Below are 21000 nucleotides of genomic sequence, written 5' to 3'. Positions count from 1 at the left end.
TGGCCCACTCTATTTCTCTGTACTGTTTCTTATTATACTCATCAGAGTCATTAGGCCTATAGCACACTCCTACTCTCAATTTTGATCTCCCAATGCTTATGTCACACCAAACTGACTCGACACTGCACTGTCCAGCGGTGTCGACTGGCTTCACTTCCTTGAATTTTATGTGTTTCTTAACTAATAGCATAACCCCTCCTCCCTTCCTATCCTGTCTATCCTTTCTGTAGACATTGTACTCCCCAAATTCCAGTTCTGCATTCCTTATATCTGTGTGACACCATGTCTTTGAAATCCCAAAAATATCTGTCTTTGATGTTTTGAGCAATACCTCAAATTCATCAAATTTATTTACTAAAATCCTAGCATTGGTGTACACGCAAGTATACATGCACCTGCTCTTCCTGTTAGCCACCCTAACACAACCCATGTGTTTACTTGTACCCCCATGATTCCCAGCAGTCTCTGAAATATACTGCATCTTATTTTCCAGGCTGCTGCTCATTCCAATAGAAGCAGTGCAAGAATCACTTTCTCCTCTGCCAGTAGCTACTGTTAATCTATTAGTCCTTGTATTCCCCCCAATCTAGCAGTTTTCCGACCCACCTAACACTGCCTCGATAGCATCAGCAAACATTCTTGCACCCTTTCTATTTAAGTGTATTCCATCCCTGTAGAAGTAGTCTCTCCTGTTAACAAGTATAAACCAGGCTGAAAAAAATTCTACCCCTTGAGCCCTGCACAATCTTTCCAGGGCCGAATTGATCAACAGGGCTCTCATCATATACTCCCTCCTATCGTGTCTGGGCAGAATTGCAGACACTTTCAAATTCAACCCTAATTCACGTCTTTTTTTCATCAGTGACCTGTACTTGTTAAGTAATTCCGCCAGTCTCCTACTCTTTATATCATTACTGCCAACGTGTACAACTATATCACCTTTTATGCCCTTAAAAGATGATATCCGCTCTACAACGTCATCAACCTTTGCCCCTGGCAGACATACCCTGGTCCTGTTCCACCTATCCTTTTTACAAAGCATGTTTCCCGTTTCCTGACAATAGAGTCACCAACAACTACTAGTTCCTTTGTGACCAGCGCATTCTGCCTTGGGGGTTGCCGCTGTGTTGCGCGATGACCAAGTGCAAGCTCTGGCATTGGTGTGGGCAGCTGAGAGCTTGATGGGCCCCTCACTTATAATCCTTCGAGGGCATCCACCCTGTCCTTCAAGCTCTCATATAGGCCCATAACAACGCTGAGTTGTCGCCTGATTTCCTTACACTCCTTGCATCGCGCACATACAAAGACATCCCCCATGGCAGTATCATGTCCCATCTTGACTGCTCCGCAAACATCAAGCAAATAGTGCATCTTAAAAGGCTGTGATTCAGAGGGCAACTGCCCCCCTCAGTTCTCCCCTGAGCCACAGCATTCCCATTAGTTGAGCCTTTTGCTTTGCTGCTCTGGTTTGAGTCATGATTTCGATGTACTTTCAATAAAATTTCAATTTCAGTATAAAATTAAATCCTAAACTTGTATCCCAACACAGTTATAATGCTATATTTATGTTTCAGTAACGAGTGTTATCTACGAAATATTTATGTTTCGGTAACGAGTGTTATCTACGAAATCTACGAGTGTTATCTACGAAATATTTATGTTTCAGTAACGAGTGTTATCTACGAAATCTACGAGTGTTATCTAAGAAATATTTATGTTTCAGTAGCGAGTGTTATCTACGAAATATTTGTTTCAGTAACGAGTATTATCTACAAAATCCCTTTATATAACTTCCGTATCAAGTTATGTATTAATTATTTATTTTTACTAATTATTTATGTTACGTAACCTAAGTGGTTATATGTATAGTTAAAAGTACAATTTAATTGCCAATGAAGTTCGACAAGATTAATAGATTTTACCGATTAATTTTCCCGTAACAATGGTGGCTATTTACGAACGGTAAACACGTGGATTTGATACCCTTTCCGATACTAAGTAATACCTACAAAATCTCTATCTAAGTTACTTTAAACTTAAGTACTGTAAATAGGAATATAAAGCTACTCTAGAAAATAAGTTAATATGTCAATTTAAACTAATAAAGCAGAAAATAAATCAGAAAAAACTCTGTTCCAAGAGCGGCAGAAAGGCACGTCCGCACCGGCAATGCTCCAATACAGCACAGATTAGTTGACAAAGAAGAAAAGGCTACAGACTGGTTGTGTTCTGTATGGCCCATTCTTGAAAAATATGAGGCCAAGGATATTTTTAATCTTGACGAGACAGGTTTATTTTATAATTTCTTGCCGAAGAAAACATTTGCTGTTCTTCGAACAGCAAATGTTTTCTTCGGCAAGAAATTATAAAATGTCATGGAAAATTTAGTAAACAAGGACTCACTGTTATGTTATGCTGTAATTCAGATGGCAGTACAAAACTATGCCCACTTGTGATTGGTAAGTTTCCTAAGTCAAGATGTTTTAAAGCAGTTAACCAACTTCCCTGTAATTATGAGGCCAACAGAAGTGCTTGGCTTATGGTCAAAATTTTTCAGTCTTGGTTATCAAAAGTGGACAGAATGGTTTCAGAAAAAAAGGAACATTTTGATGTTCTAGATCGTTGTACAGCACATTCACCTGAGAAACTTAAGTTGACAAATATACGGCTGTTGTTTCAACCCCCCCCCCCCCCCAATACCACCAGTTTAATGCAACCACTGGATCAAGGCATTATTTATAATCTCAAGAGAGCATAGAGAGCCCGCCTGATCAGGTACTTGATCTGCAACATAGGAGGAGAGAACAATTTGCAGCCAAATTAGAATGTCTTCAATGCTTCCATAATCTTGTTATTGCTTGGGACATTATTGCATCAAGTGTAATAATCAACTACTTCAAAAAGAGTGGCTTTAGAGACAATACCAACAAGAAACATGGTCCAACAGATGAATGTGATGGCAGCATTCAGGAATGGAGGAATTTGAATACTGTTGGCGAATTTGAAGGGTTTGTGAAGGTGGATGATGAAGCTACTACCACTTCAATGCCAACAACAGAAGAGCTGCCGAGCACCAAACAAAACGATGATGTTTTTGTTACCAGCGAAAGTAAAGAAGCACACACACACACACACACGCACGCACGCGCACACATCTAAAAAAGATGTCCAAATTGCATTGAATGTAATAGAGAATGTTTGCTTGCAGTAACATTGATAAAAAAAAAAAAAAAGAAAAAAACTACTGCATTTGATAATGTGTGTGCTGTAGTTAAAAATGCATATAGGAAAAAAACATGTGCAAACAACATTGGATTCTTTCTTTAAATTAGATTAATTTATTTAAAAAATGGTTTCTATGTCTCCTTTTATGTTAAGATACTAAAATATTGTATATTTCAAAATATATAATGTATATATATATATATACAGTCCAATTTGGTTATAATGAACACAGAAATAACGAGATCACGACTGTAACGAGCAAAAAGCCACAATGATTTTAATTTACACGTATTTCCATACAATTGCCCACTGTTATAACGATCATACTATATGGGTATACTGAACAAATTTTGGTAACTATGCAAACATTCTTAATTGCTGGGGTAGTTGAAAATACCCAATTCTTGGAATAGACGATAATGAAAAAGGCGACTTAGCTTTTTGACGACCTGCATCGGTTTATGACCTTGTCCTTCCGGGGACGGGGCTATACAATAGTGCATTGGCATTCCGCTTGCAGCATTATCCTATTTACAGACTGTCTTGTATTCACTGAACCATAAATTTATTTCGGGTCGTAAGAATTTTGGAAACGGGACTTCTAAGAACTTTGTATGCAGATCACTTTATCATTTTAAAGTAAAACCAGTTAGAAATGAAACCTTCCTTTGGAAACATGTCTACTAACAAAAGAAAGTGTCTCTCGATTTGAGAAAAAGTCAAAATTATTCGTGAGTTAGAATGTGGTGCAAAAATTGTTGAAGTATGTAAAAAGTTTTCTTTGTCCTCTTCAAGTCTATCGACATTGTGGAAGAATAAAGATGTTTACATATCGGCACTGAAAAAGAACATAACCGAAAAAAAGAAATAAAATTTTTGTAAGTGCGAGGTTACAAACTTTAATGAAGCGCTGCTTCAATAGTTCGCCACACAAAGAAGTGCTGGATTTTCAATAGACAGTCTGATTTTGAAGGCTCAAGCAGAAAATTTGCTAAACAATTTGTATGCGACGATTTTCTGTGTAACAATGGTTGGCTGGATAAATTTAAAAACCGACATAAAATCATTTATGCAAACATTAGTGGGGAATCTCGATCTGCAGATCCAATAATAGCAAATGAATGTATTGACCGTGTTTGGGCAGAAATCAGTAAACATTTCAATGAATGACGAAGACATTCACAACAGTTGTACTACTGCAAAAGGATCTATAAAATTTGGGCATATGGGCTGACAAGTGACAATTGAAGTTTAACATTGACAAATGCAAAGTACTGCATATGGGTAGAAGTAACCCCAGAGTAACGTACTAACTGTGTGGTAAAAATTTAAAGAGACCTGGGAGTAAATGTGCAGTCAGATATGAAGTTTTCTGAGCAATGCAGACAGGCTGCCCGAGCAGGTCATGGGGTATTGTCAATGATATACAGGAATTTTGCTAGCAGGGAAAAGGAGGTGGTTATCCCTTTGTATAAGGCCTTGAGTACTGCGTACAGGACTGGAGGCCTCATTTTAGGAAGGATGTAGAGTTGCTTGAGCGTGTACAGAGAAGGGCAACAAGATTGGTGAGGGGAAGAACAAAGGGGTTCTCTTACCAAGAAAGGCTTAAGTTCTGAAATTGCAGTGGATCTCCTCACAGGAGATCCTGTGAGGTGATCTGCTTGAGGTGTACAAGGCCTTGAATGGGTTGAGCACACTGAATTCTGATGGGATTCTTCCACTTGCTCATATTGTGAGCCTGTGGTAGCATAAATTCATATTGAAGAAAGACAGCTGTAGAATAGATGTACACAAATTTGCCTTTAGCCAGCGGGTGATTAATTGCTGGAAGAAACTTCCATCTGTCATGGAAGTTGATAGCTTAAATAAATTCAAGGAGGAACTGGACAAACTTTTAGATGGAATGGTTGAAATGAATTTTTTTTTTTTTTTTTTTTTTTTTTGGCTAATGCTACATAAGCTCATATGCTTTCTTTCTTGCATTACATGTCTCTGTTACTACTACTACACTGCCGGAAAAACAGGACTTTTTTTTATAATTTGACACCTGACAATACATTTAAATTCAAAGGGGAAAAATTTGTTGGTGGAAAAAAAAACAAAGGCTTGCTTGACGGTGTTCACATGCACAAATATGACAGGAACTGATAAAAAAAACTGTTCATTATCAGAAAACGGTTAAAACCTTGGTGTTTCCAAAATGTAAGGAAACTTCCTGTGGATTACACTGCAAACAAGAAAGCTTGGATGACTTCAGATATTTTTCAGGAATATGTAAATGATTGGAATAAGGAACTATTCAAAATGAAGAAAAATATTTTATTGTTAGTTGATAACTGTCCTGCACATCCCCAGATTCAACATTTGTCCAACATTAAGCTAGTGTTTCTGCCTCCCAATGAGACATCAATTTTACAACCAATGGACATAGGTGTAATCAAGAGTTTGAAAGGTTCTTTTAAAAAACGATTTCTAGTTCTACATCTGATCAGTCAAAGAGAACAGAACATAAACGTACTGAGTCTATATCGATATTGGATGCTATAAATTTATTGAATGATGCATGGAACAATATATTGAATTGCTTCAAAAAATCGAAATTAAATTCAAATCAAATTTCAATTGTAGATGAAGATGAAAATAAAGAAAACATCTTACCATTAGCCGAATGGTTGCTATGTAACAACATTGTAGGTTTTAATACAAATAACATAGATGTTCAAGTTGATGACAACTTATTAACTAATGGTCTTCCTACAGAGAGATGCTGTGCTCAACAAAGATGATAATGACAATTGTAAAGATGATGATTATGATGATGATATGATGACAACTGAAAGTGAATCAAAACCAGTGCCGACAATCTCACAAGCTCAAGGTGCAACTGACACTTCTGGTAAAGGGCCACCTGACGTTGTTTCCTTTTGGAAAGAAAAAGATGGTCTTGTTAATTCACACAATTTTTTTGAAGTAACTGAGGCAAGTAATGAGACTTTTAACGTGTTGAGTGTCTTAAAGGGAAACTTAAGAAATATCAAAGTGAAATCTTTTAAACAAATATCAATTTTAAGATTCATAAAGACTAATTGAAATCGTGTTTATTATTAAATAGTATTGTTTTTAATTACAGAGAAATAAATTGTGTTTAATATTAAGTGTATTGTAATATTAAGTGTATTAAGTGGTTATACAAGCATATTAATATAAATAATATGTAGGTATATACTTATATTATTTTTTTATCTCTAACATTTCTTTTGTTTTTTGAATCTATCTTTTTATCAAGTTATTGAGAATTTTAAAAAACAGGAATAGATTTAACTAATCACTGATATACAGTTTCATTGTTTAATGGCCCGCAGGGGTTCCTCATCTCTGCTATCACTGATATAGCGAGTAATAGTTATAATGAGGAAATTTTGTTCATCCCTTGATGCTCGTTATAACCAAGTTCGACTGTATTTTCATTTCCCTTAATTGCTTTTTTCTTAGTTTACCTTACAAATAAAATAAAATAAAATCTTTAAAAATATATTATTCCTATTACTGTATTTTTAGACAAGGCTTTTTGTTTTTATTTTATTTTATTAACTTATTTTTGATATTTATTATATTATTATTCTTTGATAATAATAAATAAACAGTATGTACAAAAGAAAAAAAAAAAAAAAAAAGGTAAGATTTTGACACTTGTGGGGGACTTCATTACTACAAACTTCGTTATTACAAAACATGAAAATTTAGATCCCTTGAACTTTGTATTAACGAGATTTGACTGTACACAGAATATAAGGCAGTGCATTCAGTTGAAGTAGGTAGTCAGTGCAACATTGATTCAGGTGTGATAAGCACTGGAAAAACAAAATACGAATAACTCATTGTACTGGGGTCACATTAAAAAGTAAAGAAGATAAACAGGCCAAATCAAGTTTTATATGTGGATGAAAGCAATTCATTTTGGAAAAAAAAATGCCTGGTAGTTTGCCCACTTCTGGTAAAGGGCCACCTGACGTTGTTTCCTTTTGGAAAGAAAAAGATGGTCTTGTTAATTCACACATATTTTCAAAAATTGTGTGAATTATTTTTGCCCAGTTGTTAGTAGAGATTGCATTGAAAGTAACCGTGCAGACAAACTGCAACTAGTCTGTCTGCAAGGATATTTATAGGGTAATGTTCCAGGGTGTAAAACACAAGTTGTAAAATATTTTTCTAAAGGCAAAGTTAAGGTTGTTTTCATACACCAAACCAAATACAAGTGTACTGATGCAACCTATGGATTAGCCTGTCATCAAAAATTTTAAGCACTATTACCACAGGCAAAAACTTTCCAGATCATTTAGTAAAACTGTGAGAGAAGGAGCTCCAACTCTAAAACAATTCTGAAAGGAAATGAACATCCCTAAAGCAATAAATTTTAACTGATGAAGCCTGGAAAATAAACTTCACTGTTATCAACTGAAACTGCATACTGTATCGCAAAAGTACACAATGTGTCTATGTGATGAACTCTTTTTTGAAGAGATGTTTAAATTACTGGAGTAATATTTTCCCACACAATTTGTAAAGGGTTAATACGATAATACAGTAATTAGCTAGGTTCAGTTCTTTCTCCCACTCTTTTCCTTTTATATATTAATGATCTTTTCCACTGACTGGAAATCCTATTTGCTGATGATAGCACATTGCATTCCACCTTCAGTTTCAGATACTTAGCCCTGAACAAACAGCTTCAACTTCTTGAATATCCACTACCAATTCCTTAAATGCTGATCTCCAGTGGGGTAGAGATAACTTAGTTGATTTCAATCCTTCTAAAACTCAGTCCTGTCTCATATCTCAAAAAAACAACAAAAAAAAAGGAATTCTTCTCCTCATATGCTTATCTTCGATAACACACTGGTTTCTGGACAAGATCACATCTATATTGGTGATTACCCTGACTGCTAATCTCTCTTGGCATAAGCACATTACAAATATTGCTTCCTCTGCATCTAAAAAAACTGGGATTTTCTCTTTTGTTCTCAGCATTACTTTTCTTCCAAACAGCTGTTTACTGTATAAATCACAAATCCAGCCTACCATGGAATATTGTTCCCATATCTGGGGCTGTGCCTCCAAAACCTCTCTCAGACTTCTAGATTCCATGAATGGAATCTGGAAGCACTGTTCTTATGATGGGCACTGTTTTTATGAATTGGCTGCTGTAATTCCTGCTCTCTCTCTCTCTTCCAAACCAGTCCAAACACATGCCACAACCAGTCAGCATCCTTTTACAGCCCAACTTCTAATTCACAGAACCAACTTTTCTTCTTTCTCATTTATTCCTTCAACTTCTGTTTTCTGGAACAACCTTTCTTCATGCTTATTTCCTGAAAATTACAATCTACAGAAATTCAAGTCTAATGTCAACAAGTATCTTCTTTCATCTTTTCAACCTTCAAACCCATACTAAGTACTACAGGTTATAATACATCTCGTGCTTGGAGCTTTCATTAAAATAAATAATTAAATAATCTACGGTAACGAGGTAGTAAACATTTTTCTGTTAAAACTTCATTTCCTTTTCGGATTGGTTCTTCAATCTCACAGTTAAGATTATGACAGGTAGTATACGATAAATAAATCACCTTGAATTTTTATTTACTTACCAGCTAATCCAACTCGAGTTGCATTTGCTATAGCAACAGCTTCCTCTTCAGTTTTAAACCTGGAAGAGAAAAAAATTCAGTATGATATCATTATTGTGACAAATACAAGCACAATAAACACACAGTTACATACCACTATCAGTGGTGGTGTAACTGTTTGGTAATTACAAAAATAATAATAGTCAGGATAATAATGCAAGTTGTTTTGTATTATCCTCTAGGTGACAAGATAATTGAATCTTGTTGATCACAAATAAAGAAAATATTAATTTGCTAGGTAAAGAATGATCATTTCCACTATATCCTCCTCAGGGCTGTTCAAATGAGGGAGGGAGTGCATTGGATGCACTGCAACAGGGACCTGATCTAGGGGCCCCCAATCGAGGGAGCCGTCAGAGTCTCGATGTAAATAAATGCCCCCCAACCCCTTTTGCACTGGGCCCCCCAAGTAATTTGTATGGCCCTGATCCTCCTTGTATGAAGGATATAGAAAAGAGGATAATCAAGTACATTTACATGCATGAGTTTGATGGTAGCCATTTAAGTTCCATGATTAATTAGTTTTTAAAAATGTTTTGTTGCGTCAAGCAGATCCTGCACCAGTCCGATTGCTGATACTACTCGACACTGTCAAAGTAGTGTTAACTTCGGATAATTCCACTGAAATATATTATGTAGAATAATTGGTTAACTGATTGGTTCCTACACCACCACCACCACCAATGCTAAAATTAATACTTTGTGCCATTATGCTATTATTTGAAGGTGCTATCACCTCCAAATTTAATGAAAAATGGATCAATCTCATATTGTGGGAGTGATCAAATATTATCATATGTCAGGGTTGATTTTCCAAAGAAATTACACTTCCTCAAATCAGAATTTCACTGTGATTTCTTAGTGTGCAGTATAAAACAACCCCAGGGGCTCACATCTGGTGAGCATCTGGCTTGGTAAACCCAAAACCCAGGGTCCAGAGCTGGATATCATCATTCTTCTGGTGCCTCCGTAGCCAGTTGGGCAGGAGCAGCAGTGCGTAGCACACGCTTCTTGATTAGACTGGGGTTCGAGCCTGTGACCACCAAATACGGAGGATGCGGAAAGGTCAGGGAATGACCACCGCATATCCCCGGAGCAATATGGCCTTAGTTGCTAATGCTCCTAAAAACCAAATAACAAACGTCATTCTTCTCTTTCTTGGTGATTCCTTTCTACTTCTCTCTCTCTCTCTCTCTGCGCCTCCGTAGCCAGGTGGGAAGGAGCAGCAGTGCGCAGCACACGCTTCTTGATTAGACCGGAGTTCGAGCCCGTCACCACCAAATACGGAGGATGCGGAAAGGTCAGGGAATGACCACCGCATATCCCGGAGCAATATGGCCTTAGTTGCTAATGCTCCTAAAAACCAAATAACAACAACAACTCTCTCTCTCTCTCTCTCAGGGTAACTTGAGATTTTTTTTTTTGGTTGGTACAGCATAAGACTCAGGCTTCCTTGCACCATACAGCTAATAATAATAATAATGACCAAAATAACGAAGCTGGAGACTGATATAACAACCAACAGGGTGAGACTACATACCAAGTGGCTGGAACGATTCCCGGATATTCAGGTCACCGAACAACTTGACAGCTCCTGCAATTTTGGAAAAAATCAAGCAGGATGTGAGCGATCAACTACAAAGGATAAAGAATACGGAACCAGAGGAGGAAGAACATACCATCACCAAACCAGCGGAGGAAGAGGAAGAAGAAATACAACCCACAGCAGCTGAAGGTGGAAAGAGATGAGGTCATGATATCCAGAATAGAGGATGAGTGGAAGAAGGCCCTAACAGAATTCGAAGGAATGCATCCCACAAAGACTCACGTGATACCGAAGCAGAGGCTGAATAGAACCTTGTGGAGAGTCACAAACCACCTGAATCGGCACATAATACCGCATTACCTCGACAGCAATGGTGCAACACTGGAGGGCCATCCACACAGCCGTGTATTGTGCTACGGTAGCAGCCACGAGAATTAACGGAAGAGAAGCGAGAGACCAGGAGCAGAAGAACCGAAAAGAGAAGGAACCACCAGCTTGGGAAAGAAGACTTCAGCAGACGACAGAAGAATTAACAATCAAGCTAGGCCAATTGACCCAGTACCAACAGAGCAACAGGAGTAAGAAATTAATTGGAAAAGTGAAGAGCATCCTCAAGGGAGACAGTGTCCACAGCAAACATGAGACAAAAAATCAGAGAATAGGAGAGTACTTGGACACACTGAAGCAGAACCTCCTTGCACTCAGCAAGAGACTACATTGATACAAAGAGAGCTCCCAGAGGAAAATAAACAACCAAATCTTTAATGAGGACCAAAGAGTCTTCTACAGGAATCTTGGAGAAGACGGAAAAGAAGGGAATGGGCCACCCGAGCAGAAGACGATTGAGGAGTTTTGGGGAAACATATGGGGCAGGGAAGAAAGACATAACAGCCGAGCCCCGTGGATAGAACTAGAATGCAAGAAAACCAAGGACATACAAGAAATGAGAGGGTGGGAGATTTGGGAAGAAGAAGTAAAACACACGATCAAGAACTTTCACAACTGGCGAACTCCAGGAATAGATAATGTCCACAACTACTGGTACAAGAAGCTCACTTGCACACACAAGCACCTGGCAGAGCAGTTCACCAGAATGATAAGGCACCCAGAGACAATCCCGAAATTTCTCACTCAAGGAATCACATACCTGAAGCCTAAAGATGAAGACATAATAAACTCGGCAAAATATAGGCCAATCACCTGCCACCCAACAATGTACAAGATCCTGACCAGCTGCATAACCAAGAAGATATCAGACCACTTGGAGAGCCAGAACATAATGGCCGAACAGCAGAAAGAATGCAAACGGCTGAGCAAAGGATGCAAGGAGCAATTAACCAGAGATGCCGAGGTTATGGAGGAAACCTACAAGAAGCGCCGCAACATGTACACAGCCTACATCAATTATCGCAAGGCCTTCGACTATGTGCCTCATAGCTAGCTAATAGAGGCACTGAACATCTACAAAGTCAATCCGATAGCGACAAACTTCCTAGGAGAAACGATGGCGAAATGGAATACCACCATTAAAGTCAAAAACATCACGACCAGGCCAATCCCGATCAGGAGAGGAATCTTTCAGGGAAATGCCCTGAGCCCCTTGTGGTTCTGTCTAGCACTTAATCTGCTATTCACCATGCTCAACAGTAGCAAGTACGGATATAACCTCAATGAAGGAAGGAAGAACCTGTACACCCTCACCTACCTGATGTACATTAGTATTAGTATTAGTAATGGCCGCATGGTGCACGAAAGCCTATGGCTTATGCTGCACCAGCCAAAAAAAAAAAAAAAAAAAAAAACCCGAATAAAACAACGATAAAAAAATAATAATAAAATAAATAAATAATAATAATTAATAAAAGAAAAGGAAATTAAACCTATCATCCTATGCGCTTCCCTGACTCAAAGGTACTACCAGATGACCTTTGAATTTCCCCAAACTGTCAGCCTCTACCACCCATGTAGGCAACTTATTCCAGTAATTTATAACTCGATGGCTAAAATAAAACTTCCTGCAGTCCAATCTAAACATCTCCCCCCATAATTTGAATTTATATCCCCTAGTTTAGCATCATCTATAATCTTGAAAATTTCGTCCTCATTCATTTTACTTGTGCCTCTCAGAGCCTTAACCACCTCAATCAAATCTCCTCTAAGGTGTCTAGTTTCCAAACTCTGCAACCCACATATTCGAAGTCTTTCTTCATAAGGATGCCCCTTTTGCCGATCTCACCAGGCGAGTTACCCATCTTTGGACCCTTTCAAGAAGCTCGATGTCTTTCTTTAGGTGCGGTCCCCATACTTGAACACAGTATTCCAAGTGTGGTCTAACAAAAGCCTTATATAATGGGATTATCATGTCCCTATCTCTACTTGCAAAAGTTCGATAGATCATCGATAGCACATCATGGGCCTTCCTCGCAACCTGTTTACAATGCTCAGAGAATTTCATGTCTGACCGTATCGTAACACCCAAGTCCCTTTCCTCCAGTAATGCGTTTAGTTGAACTCCACCAAGTGAATAAGTTATTTTGGGATTACTGGTTCCTACATGTAATACCTTACACTTTGTTGGATTAAAGCATAGCTGCCAGTTTTCTGACCATTCCTGAAGTCTATTTAGGTCTCTCTGAAGAAGCTCAGCTTGACAGTAATCATTAACTACTCTACCAATTTTAACATCATCTGCAAATTTAGACATCACGCCCTCTGTCCCTTCATCGACGTCGCTTATGAAAATTAAAAACAACAGTGGTCCTAATACTGATCCTTGGGGAACCCCACTTCTTACAACAACAACCCAATCTGAGGAATAGCCATTTATCACAACCCTCTGCCTCCTACCCTGAAGCCATCCTGCTAGCCATCTAAGGATTTTCCCAGTGATTCCAACCTGTTCCATCTTATAAAGCAACCGCTCATGTGGGACTGAGTCAAAAGCCTTGCTGGAATCTAAATAAACAATGTCGAAATCCAGCTCGTGAGTGACCCTTTCAAAATAGTGAACCAGATTTGTTAAACATGATTTTCCCTTTACAAAACCATGCTGAGTATCCTTGAGAATTTCAATTCGATCCAAATGATCCTGAATTCCACCCTTGATCATTGCCTCCGTGATTTTCACTACCACTGAAGTCAGACTGACAGGTTGATAATTTCCCACTTCACTCTTAGAGCCACCCTTATGTATGGGAGATACATTGGCACTTTTCCAATCCAACGGAATCTCCCCAGAGTCTAGTGATGCTCGCATAATTAGCCTCAATGGTTCAATGCACTCACTTGCCGCCTCCCTTAAGATATATTAAGATATATAGGGTATATTCCATCAACTCCAGGAGCCTTACTGGCCTGTAGGCTCGAAAGTTTTTTCATTAAATAATCTCACAAAATTTCAATATCATTAATTACATATTTTTAAACTTCGCTACCACAATTTGCCATTGCCACAAAAGGTTTTTCATTTGTAAATATCGATGCAAAATAACTGTTGAGTTCATCTGCAATGGCAGCTGGTGTATTTAATACCATCCCCCTTTCCCTTACATTAAGGTCCGATCTGGTTTGTCCTGCTCTTCTTGGAATTTATATATATGTGAAGAATTCCTTATCCCCCCTCTTTGCTCTGTTTGCTAGTGATTTCTCATAAACTGCCTTTGCCTGTCAAACCTTTTCTGTGGCTGTATTACAGATCATCTTGTAGCTGTTATAGGCTTCAGTACTTTTTATTGCTCTGTAACCTTTCCAGGCCACCTTTTTCTGCTCAAGTAATGTGGCAACTTCACTATTCAACCAACTTGGAACCCTCATCGTGGAGTATTTTTTTAATGGTAAATACGCATTCAAGGCATCTGATATTAATGTTTTAAAAGCATGCCACAGTTCAAATGTATTCATTCTCTATGCGATATATACCCAGTTAATAGAGGCCATGTAGTACCTAAAAGCATCATAATTTCCTTTTCTGAAATTAAAACCCATTCCTTTGCCTTTTACTGCTGCTACCTCTCTCATCATCATCCACCGCAGAACTCCGTGATCACTTCCTGCTATTGGTTCCTCTACTGTCAGCCCTGTTATGTCATCCGATTCATGGGTGATGATGAGATCTAGGATATTCTTTTCTCTAGTACTTTCCCTGACATGTTGATACAAATAACAGTCATCTAGTTGATTTAAAAATTTTGTTCCCCATGTCGAGTTTCCTTCCCATTTACTCCAATCAATTAAAGGCAAATTGAAATCACCCATAATAAGACATTGATGCTTACTTGCCCATTCCATTTGCATGTAGAGGCTTTCGTCATAATCTTCACAATCACCTGGTCTGTAGATTACCGCTACTCGCATTATACCTTTGTTTCCAACTATCTCACACCATACAGATTCTATACTAGCATGTGAAACGTCTGAATCGGGGAAAGCTATCATCGCACTCGGCTGCTTCTGATAAGATACATGGATGACATCAAGCTCTACACGGGAACCGAGAAGCACCTCCAGCAACTACTCCAGATCACCGAAGAATTCAGCAATGATATTAGGATGAAATTGGTGTAGACAAATGTAAGACCCACGGATTGCACCAGGGAAAACTAGTCAACCGAAACTACCAGCTGCAGAGTGGTAAAGAGATCGAAGTCACGGCAGAGGGAGAGGGCTACAAATACTTATGGATGATGCAGGCTGACTTAGGATGAATGATTGCAGTTACAGCACAAGGAAATTAAGGCCTGCCCGACCAAAAAATACTATCAGAGACTCAGAAGCCTGCTGAAAACAAAGCTGAATGGAGGGAACACAGTTAAAGCCATAAACACCTATGCAGTCCCAATGCTAACATACTCCTTCGGGGTCATAGATTGGACTAACACCAAGCTGGAGGATATCATGAGAAAGACAGGACAATGATGACAAAGAGCCCCAACACCACCCAAAATCTGCCGTGGAGAGACTGACAATTGCCCGGGAAGAAGGAGGAAGGGGGCCTGATAGACCTCATTCAGCAACAGAAGACAGTGATAGTTAACCTGAAGGATTACTTCAGAAACACACAGTAGCACTCCAGCAGGCCATAAGGAGACAGACAAGTGATATACCCCACCAACCTAAGCGAGGAGTGCCCCCCAACCAGGAGGTACAACGAAGCTAGAAAGATGGCAGAGAAGACACTACAATGATCTCCATCAAAATCACATAGATAAAATTGTTTCCAATGCATGGCTCATGAGTGGGACGCTCTTCCCCAAGACTGATGGATTCATGCTCGCCATCCAAGACAGGTAATCAACACCAGGAACTACAGAAAATATATCGCCAAGGAGCCTGGAGTGTTTGATGACATGTCCACGATGCCACCTGGTCTCAGAAACAATCCAACACATCACCGCAAGATGCAAGGTGATCACCCAGATTGAGTACACTCATAGACCCGATCAGGTAGCCAGGATAATACATCAGAAGCTAGAGAGGCAATACCAGTTTATCAAAGAAAGTGTACCACACTACAAGTACGAATCCCAGGCAGTACTAGAGATCCGAAACCACCAGCTGTACTGGGACCGCGCCATAATAATGGATAGAACAATCCCACACAACAGACCGGACATAGCTCTTGTGGACAAGAAGAAAAAGGCTACCTATCTGGTTGACATAGCAGTACCCAACACTGGCAACCTGCAGAAAACCCATGGGGAAAAAAATCAGGAAGTACACAACCCTAAGACAGGAGATCAAAGAGATGTGGCGTATGCAACAAGTAACGACCATCCCGATCATCGTGTCAACCACAGGTATGGTGAAAAAGACCCCACATAACAGGCTAGCAGCAATAGATCTCCCAGTGAATACCTACAAGGAACTCTAGAAAGTCGCGATCCTGAACATCTGTAGGATAGTCAGAGAGTTCCTCGACCAACAGTAACACCAGACATAACAACAACCTCCCCGTGCACTTGGTAGCAATACCTGTCACAAGGTAGAACCCCCAATCAGGGAGAAATAATATAAGAGCAATAATAATAATAATAATAAGTAAAGCAAGTTTAACTACCTGAAAGCACAATCTGAAATAGTTTCATAACAGTAAATTTTCTTAAGGTAATTTTATTACAGCAGTGTAATTTTGGTCCAACCAACAAAATGTGCAGGATGAAAACAGGATATATATACAGTATGTGCGGTATAGCGACAAAAATGATAATTTGCTGTAGGGGCTATGGGCAGCCTTCTTGTTTGATTGCCAATTCTATTAAATATATAAGTAAAATGAAAAAAACCATTGAGGGCTTGTTGGTTATGTAATAACAACAGGCAAAATCTACTTCCACATCAAAAAAGAAAGAAATTTGTAGATACCAACCTTTGACTTTGATAAAGTTGGAGATTGGGTAATTGTAAGCAGGATGAAAACAGGAAATTTTTTTTGGCCAAGAAGATTAAACACAAACTTGAAATTAAATTTCACTTCCTGTTGGCATATAAAATGTACATGCATTTTATATTAATCCATTAGCTGTTTACTTAGAAAGAAAAATTGTGTCTTTTGTACATTAAAACAGAAAAATTTAAATATTTAAAATCAATTAGAATTACATCAGTGTGGAATACTAAATTATTCATACAGTAAGATATTACTTCCATTCTGCATTGGTAATTATTTCTTAATTGAAAAAAAAATTCTTTATGACAGTATGCTGAACAAAAAACATCCATTACTGTGACTGTGTTAATTTTTTTTTTGCCTTCATTTTTTGGCTCACTTGGCTACCTTGGGATCTGGCCATAACATAGCATGGAAACTTATTTATTTATTATTATTTTTTTTTTGACAACAAGACTGTTGTTTCTAATGATGTTTTTTAATCTTATAATCCAATAAAATCAGAATTCAGAATAAAATTTTAAAGTTTTCAATTTTAAACTATTTCTAACTTTTTTTTTTTTTTTTTTTTCTCTCAAAGAATTTGATTGGTATATAAAATTCACCAGCAGCTGCTGATGGACTACAATCTGGCATCCCTGCTGGAAGGTTAAAGTACAAGTAGACAGCATGCTTTCAAACATTAGCTTATCTAGGATTTTTCTGCCTCTGGAGTTCAGTTTTGTTTGTCTGTTAGATATTAATTGATTATGATTGCTTCTAGAAAGATACTGTTGCAGACTTTGCCCTCATCAGAAATATTGAGTCATGGTTTTGTTTACAACAATGATCGCTTGCTGTATAGACTTGATTATCAAGAGATTTCTAAAGCTTCCCCAAGCAGAAGAGTTTTTGTTTCCCCCCCCCTTGGGTGATCCTCTCACTCAGCATTGCTATGAAGAATTGTTAAAATGCCAAGCATGATTTTGAATAATTTGTTATATTTCATATTGCACTTATCATTTCTCCAATCAAGAACCATGCTACATCAATGTTTTTCCTTTCATAATAACATCTTTAGGTTTCACAGGGACAATTAATACTGCAAACCATGTATTGATTCATCTATTTGTCTTCAGAGATATTGAGAAGTACTGGAAGCCTGTCTACAAAAAATTTTCGAATTTGAGAACAGCATACCGATACTTGAAATTTGTGCAACCTTGGCATTCATAGGAACATAACAGAAAGTAGTAAAAGTACTTTCTCACTGAACAAAAGAACTCTTCTTTTAGTCTCTTCAAGACCTTTACAGAAGAAATGCCTAAAACTAAGTCTGAATCATCCTTCTGGTTTAGTCTAGTATGTTCAATCAACTTCCAAAATGGAAGTGGAAGATTTAAAAACTGTTGGTTTGATAAATTTGCACATACACATAACAAACATTATTCCACATATCTAGGAATAATGCCTTCAGTATGGATGTGAAGTAAATTGGATCAAGGAGCTATGTTTGGATTTTCATATGTTGGCAAAACATGTAGAAGAAACAAGCAAATTGCTTTATTAAAGCCAGAAGAGAGGAACAAGAACAGTCTTTCTGCTTGATTTGAGAATAAAATGCCCTAAATAGCTTTCACCAGACATTTGTGATTTTTCTTGAGTAGATCATTAATTTATCTTTTTTCAAAATTTCTTTTGGATAATGAACTGAATTTGGATTTGGATATGAGTTAGTGCCCCTCACCAGTGATAATATGTACTTTTCAATTTTGTAACTCTAAAAAGTTCTGATCATGTGGCTTTTCTCACTGCTTCCTACCTCCTTTTTAAATAGTTTTCAAAGATTGTCACTGCTTTGCCTGTCTAGTTACACATTTAACTAAATGCATTTATACATGCATTTAGAAACTGCAGGCAAAAGACCCTCTGGGCGGCAGTAATTACAGTTAGGTTAGCTGATGTGGGATTTCATTAAAGACAACTATTGTCAAGGATAAAGGCAAGAGATTTTTGGTAAGGATGACTATTTTCGTAAGGGTGACCATGGTTGTCCAAGAAGTTTTCAAATTCTATGAAGTTGGACAATCTAATTATGATACCAACAGCATATTCTAAATGGGAGGCATTCAGTGAAGTAATCCCTGAAGCTACTAAGCTCTTCCTACAAACTAAGAAATACTGTTCCAGGCTTAGACTTTAGCATTAGCATTAGTAGAGGCATATGATGCAAGAAAGCAAGCTTATGCAGCATTAGCCAAAAAAAAAAAAAAAAAACACTTCCATTTCACCCATCTGTTCATTCGAAATACCTGTCCAGCTCAACCTTAAATTTATTTAGGCTATTAACTTCCACAACAAGGGATGGAAGTCTGTTGGACCAACCAACTACCCGCTGGCTAAAGGCAAATTTCCGCACATCTATCCTACATCTGTCTTTCCTCAATCTGAATTTATGCCCCCTCAGGTGATTATTTTGAGCAAGGGGAAGAATGCCATCGGCATTGGGCATGCTCAAACCATTCAAGGATTTATACACCTCTATCAGATCACCTCCGGTGCCTGGTCTCCGGACACTATAATTTGCAAAATCTAAGCCTTTCTTCGTAAGAGCAACCCTTTGTTCCATTCACAAATCTTGTTGCCCTTTTCTGTACTCGTTCCAGCAGCTCTACATCCTTCTTGAAATGAGGCCTCCAGACCTTTATACAGTACTCAAGGTGTGGCCTGACCATTACCTTATACAAGGGAATAATCACCTCCTTATCCCTGCTAGAAAAATCCCTGTATATCATTAACAAGACACCATGAACTACTCTTGCAACCCATCTGGACTGCTCAGAGAACTTCATATCTGCCTGCACAATTACCCCCAGGTCCTTTTCATTCTCTTCCATTGTCAGTATAGTACCACAGAGTTGATACGTTGCTCTTGGGTTGCTGTTTCCCATATGTAGTACTTTACATTTGTCAATGTTAAACTTCATTTGCCACCTCTTAGCCCATCTGCTCAACCTTTCCACATCCTGTTGCAGCAGCATAGCATCAGTAGTGTCCTTAACAACCCTGCCAACCTTTGTATCGTCTGCAAACTTGGACATTAAGCTTGATATACCATTATCAATATCATTTGATAATGGTATATGCAAAGTACTGCATATGGGTAGAAGTAACCACAGAGAAACGTATCAACTGTGTGGTACTACACTTAAGGTGGTAGAAAATGAAAAAGACTTGGGGGTAATTGTGCAGTCAGATATGAAGTTTTCTGAGCAATGCAGACAGGCTGCCAGGGCAGGTCATGGGGTTTTGTCAATGATATATAGGAATTTTGCTAGCAGGGAAAAGGAGGTGATTATCCCTCTGTATAAGGCAATGGTCAGGCCACGCCTTGAGTACTGCGTACAGGTCTGGAGGCCTCATTTTAGGAAGGATGTAGATTTACTTGAGCGTGTACAGAGAAGGGCAACAAGACTGGTGAGGGGAATGAAGGGATCCTCTTACCAAGAGAGGCTTAAGTTCTGCAAATTGCAGTGGCTGGAGACTAGGCACCTGCGCGGTGATCTGATTGAGGTGTATAAGGCCTTGAATGGGTTGAGCACGCTGAATTCTGATGGGATCCTTATACTTGTTCAGATTACGAACCTAAGGGGGCATAAATTCAAATTAAGAAAAGACAGATGTAGATTAGATGTGCGGAAATTTGCCTTTACCCAGCGGGTGGTTAATTGCTGGAACAAACTTCCATCTGTCGTTGTGGAAGTTGATAGGTTGAATAAATTTAAGGAGGAACTGGACAGGCATTTGGAGGAAATGGTGTAATTTTTTTTTTTTTTGGCTGATGCTGCATAAGCTCATACACTTGCTTTCTTGCATCAAATGCCACTGCTACTACTACTACTACTATTTATAAATACAGAAAACAATAGTGTCCACTAATAACATTAGTCCATGACGAGCAGTGTCCATTGATTACCACTCTATGTCTTCTTCCCCTCAACCATCCCTTTATCTATAGCAGCAATTTGTCTCCAATGCCACACTGTTCCAATTTGTGCAGCAGTCTTCCATGTGCAACAGTATCAAAAGGCTTTCTAAGATCCAAATATATAATATCAAAGTTATTCCCTGCATCCAGTTCTTTTGAGACTGCATCATAGTATCCAAACAAATTGGTC

At 38.3% G+C, this 21000-nt stretch overlaps 1 protein-coding gene across 2 annotated transcripts in view; it reads right to left on the bottom strand.

The window, feature by feature from the left end:
- Ssadh (succinic semialdehyde dehydrogenase) overlaps positions 1-21000 on the bottom strand; it is a 312458-nt gene that overhangs the window by 10777 nt on the left and 280681 nt on the right. For both annotated transcript variants that reach the window (XM_090380984.1, XM_090380985.1), the window contains one exon: positions 8874-8932. In XM_090380984.1, the coding sequence (XP_090237110.1) occupies positions 8874-8932 (59 nt within the window). The remainder of the gene's footprint in view (positions 1-8873; positions 8933-21000) is intronic.

The sequence above is a fragment of the Mastigoproctus giganteus genome, chromosome 9, assembly GCF_048544385.1.
Source record: "Mastigoproctus giganteus isolate SK-2022 chromosome 9, ASM4854438v1, whole genome shotgun sequence".
In the NCBI taxonomy this organism is placed as follows: Eukaryota; Metazoa; Arthropoda; class Arachnida; order Uropygi; family Thelyphonidae; genus Mastigoproctus; species Mastigoproctus giganteus.
The sequence above is the reverse complement of the archived record's forward strand: the minus strand, read 5'-3'. Positions and strand labels throughout refer to the sequence as shown.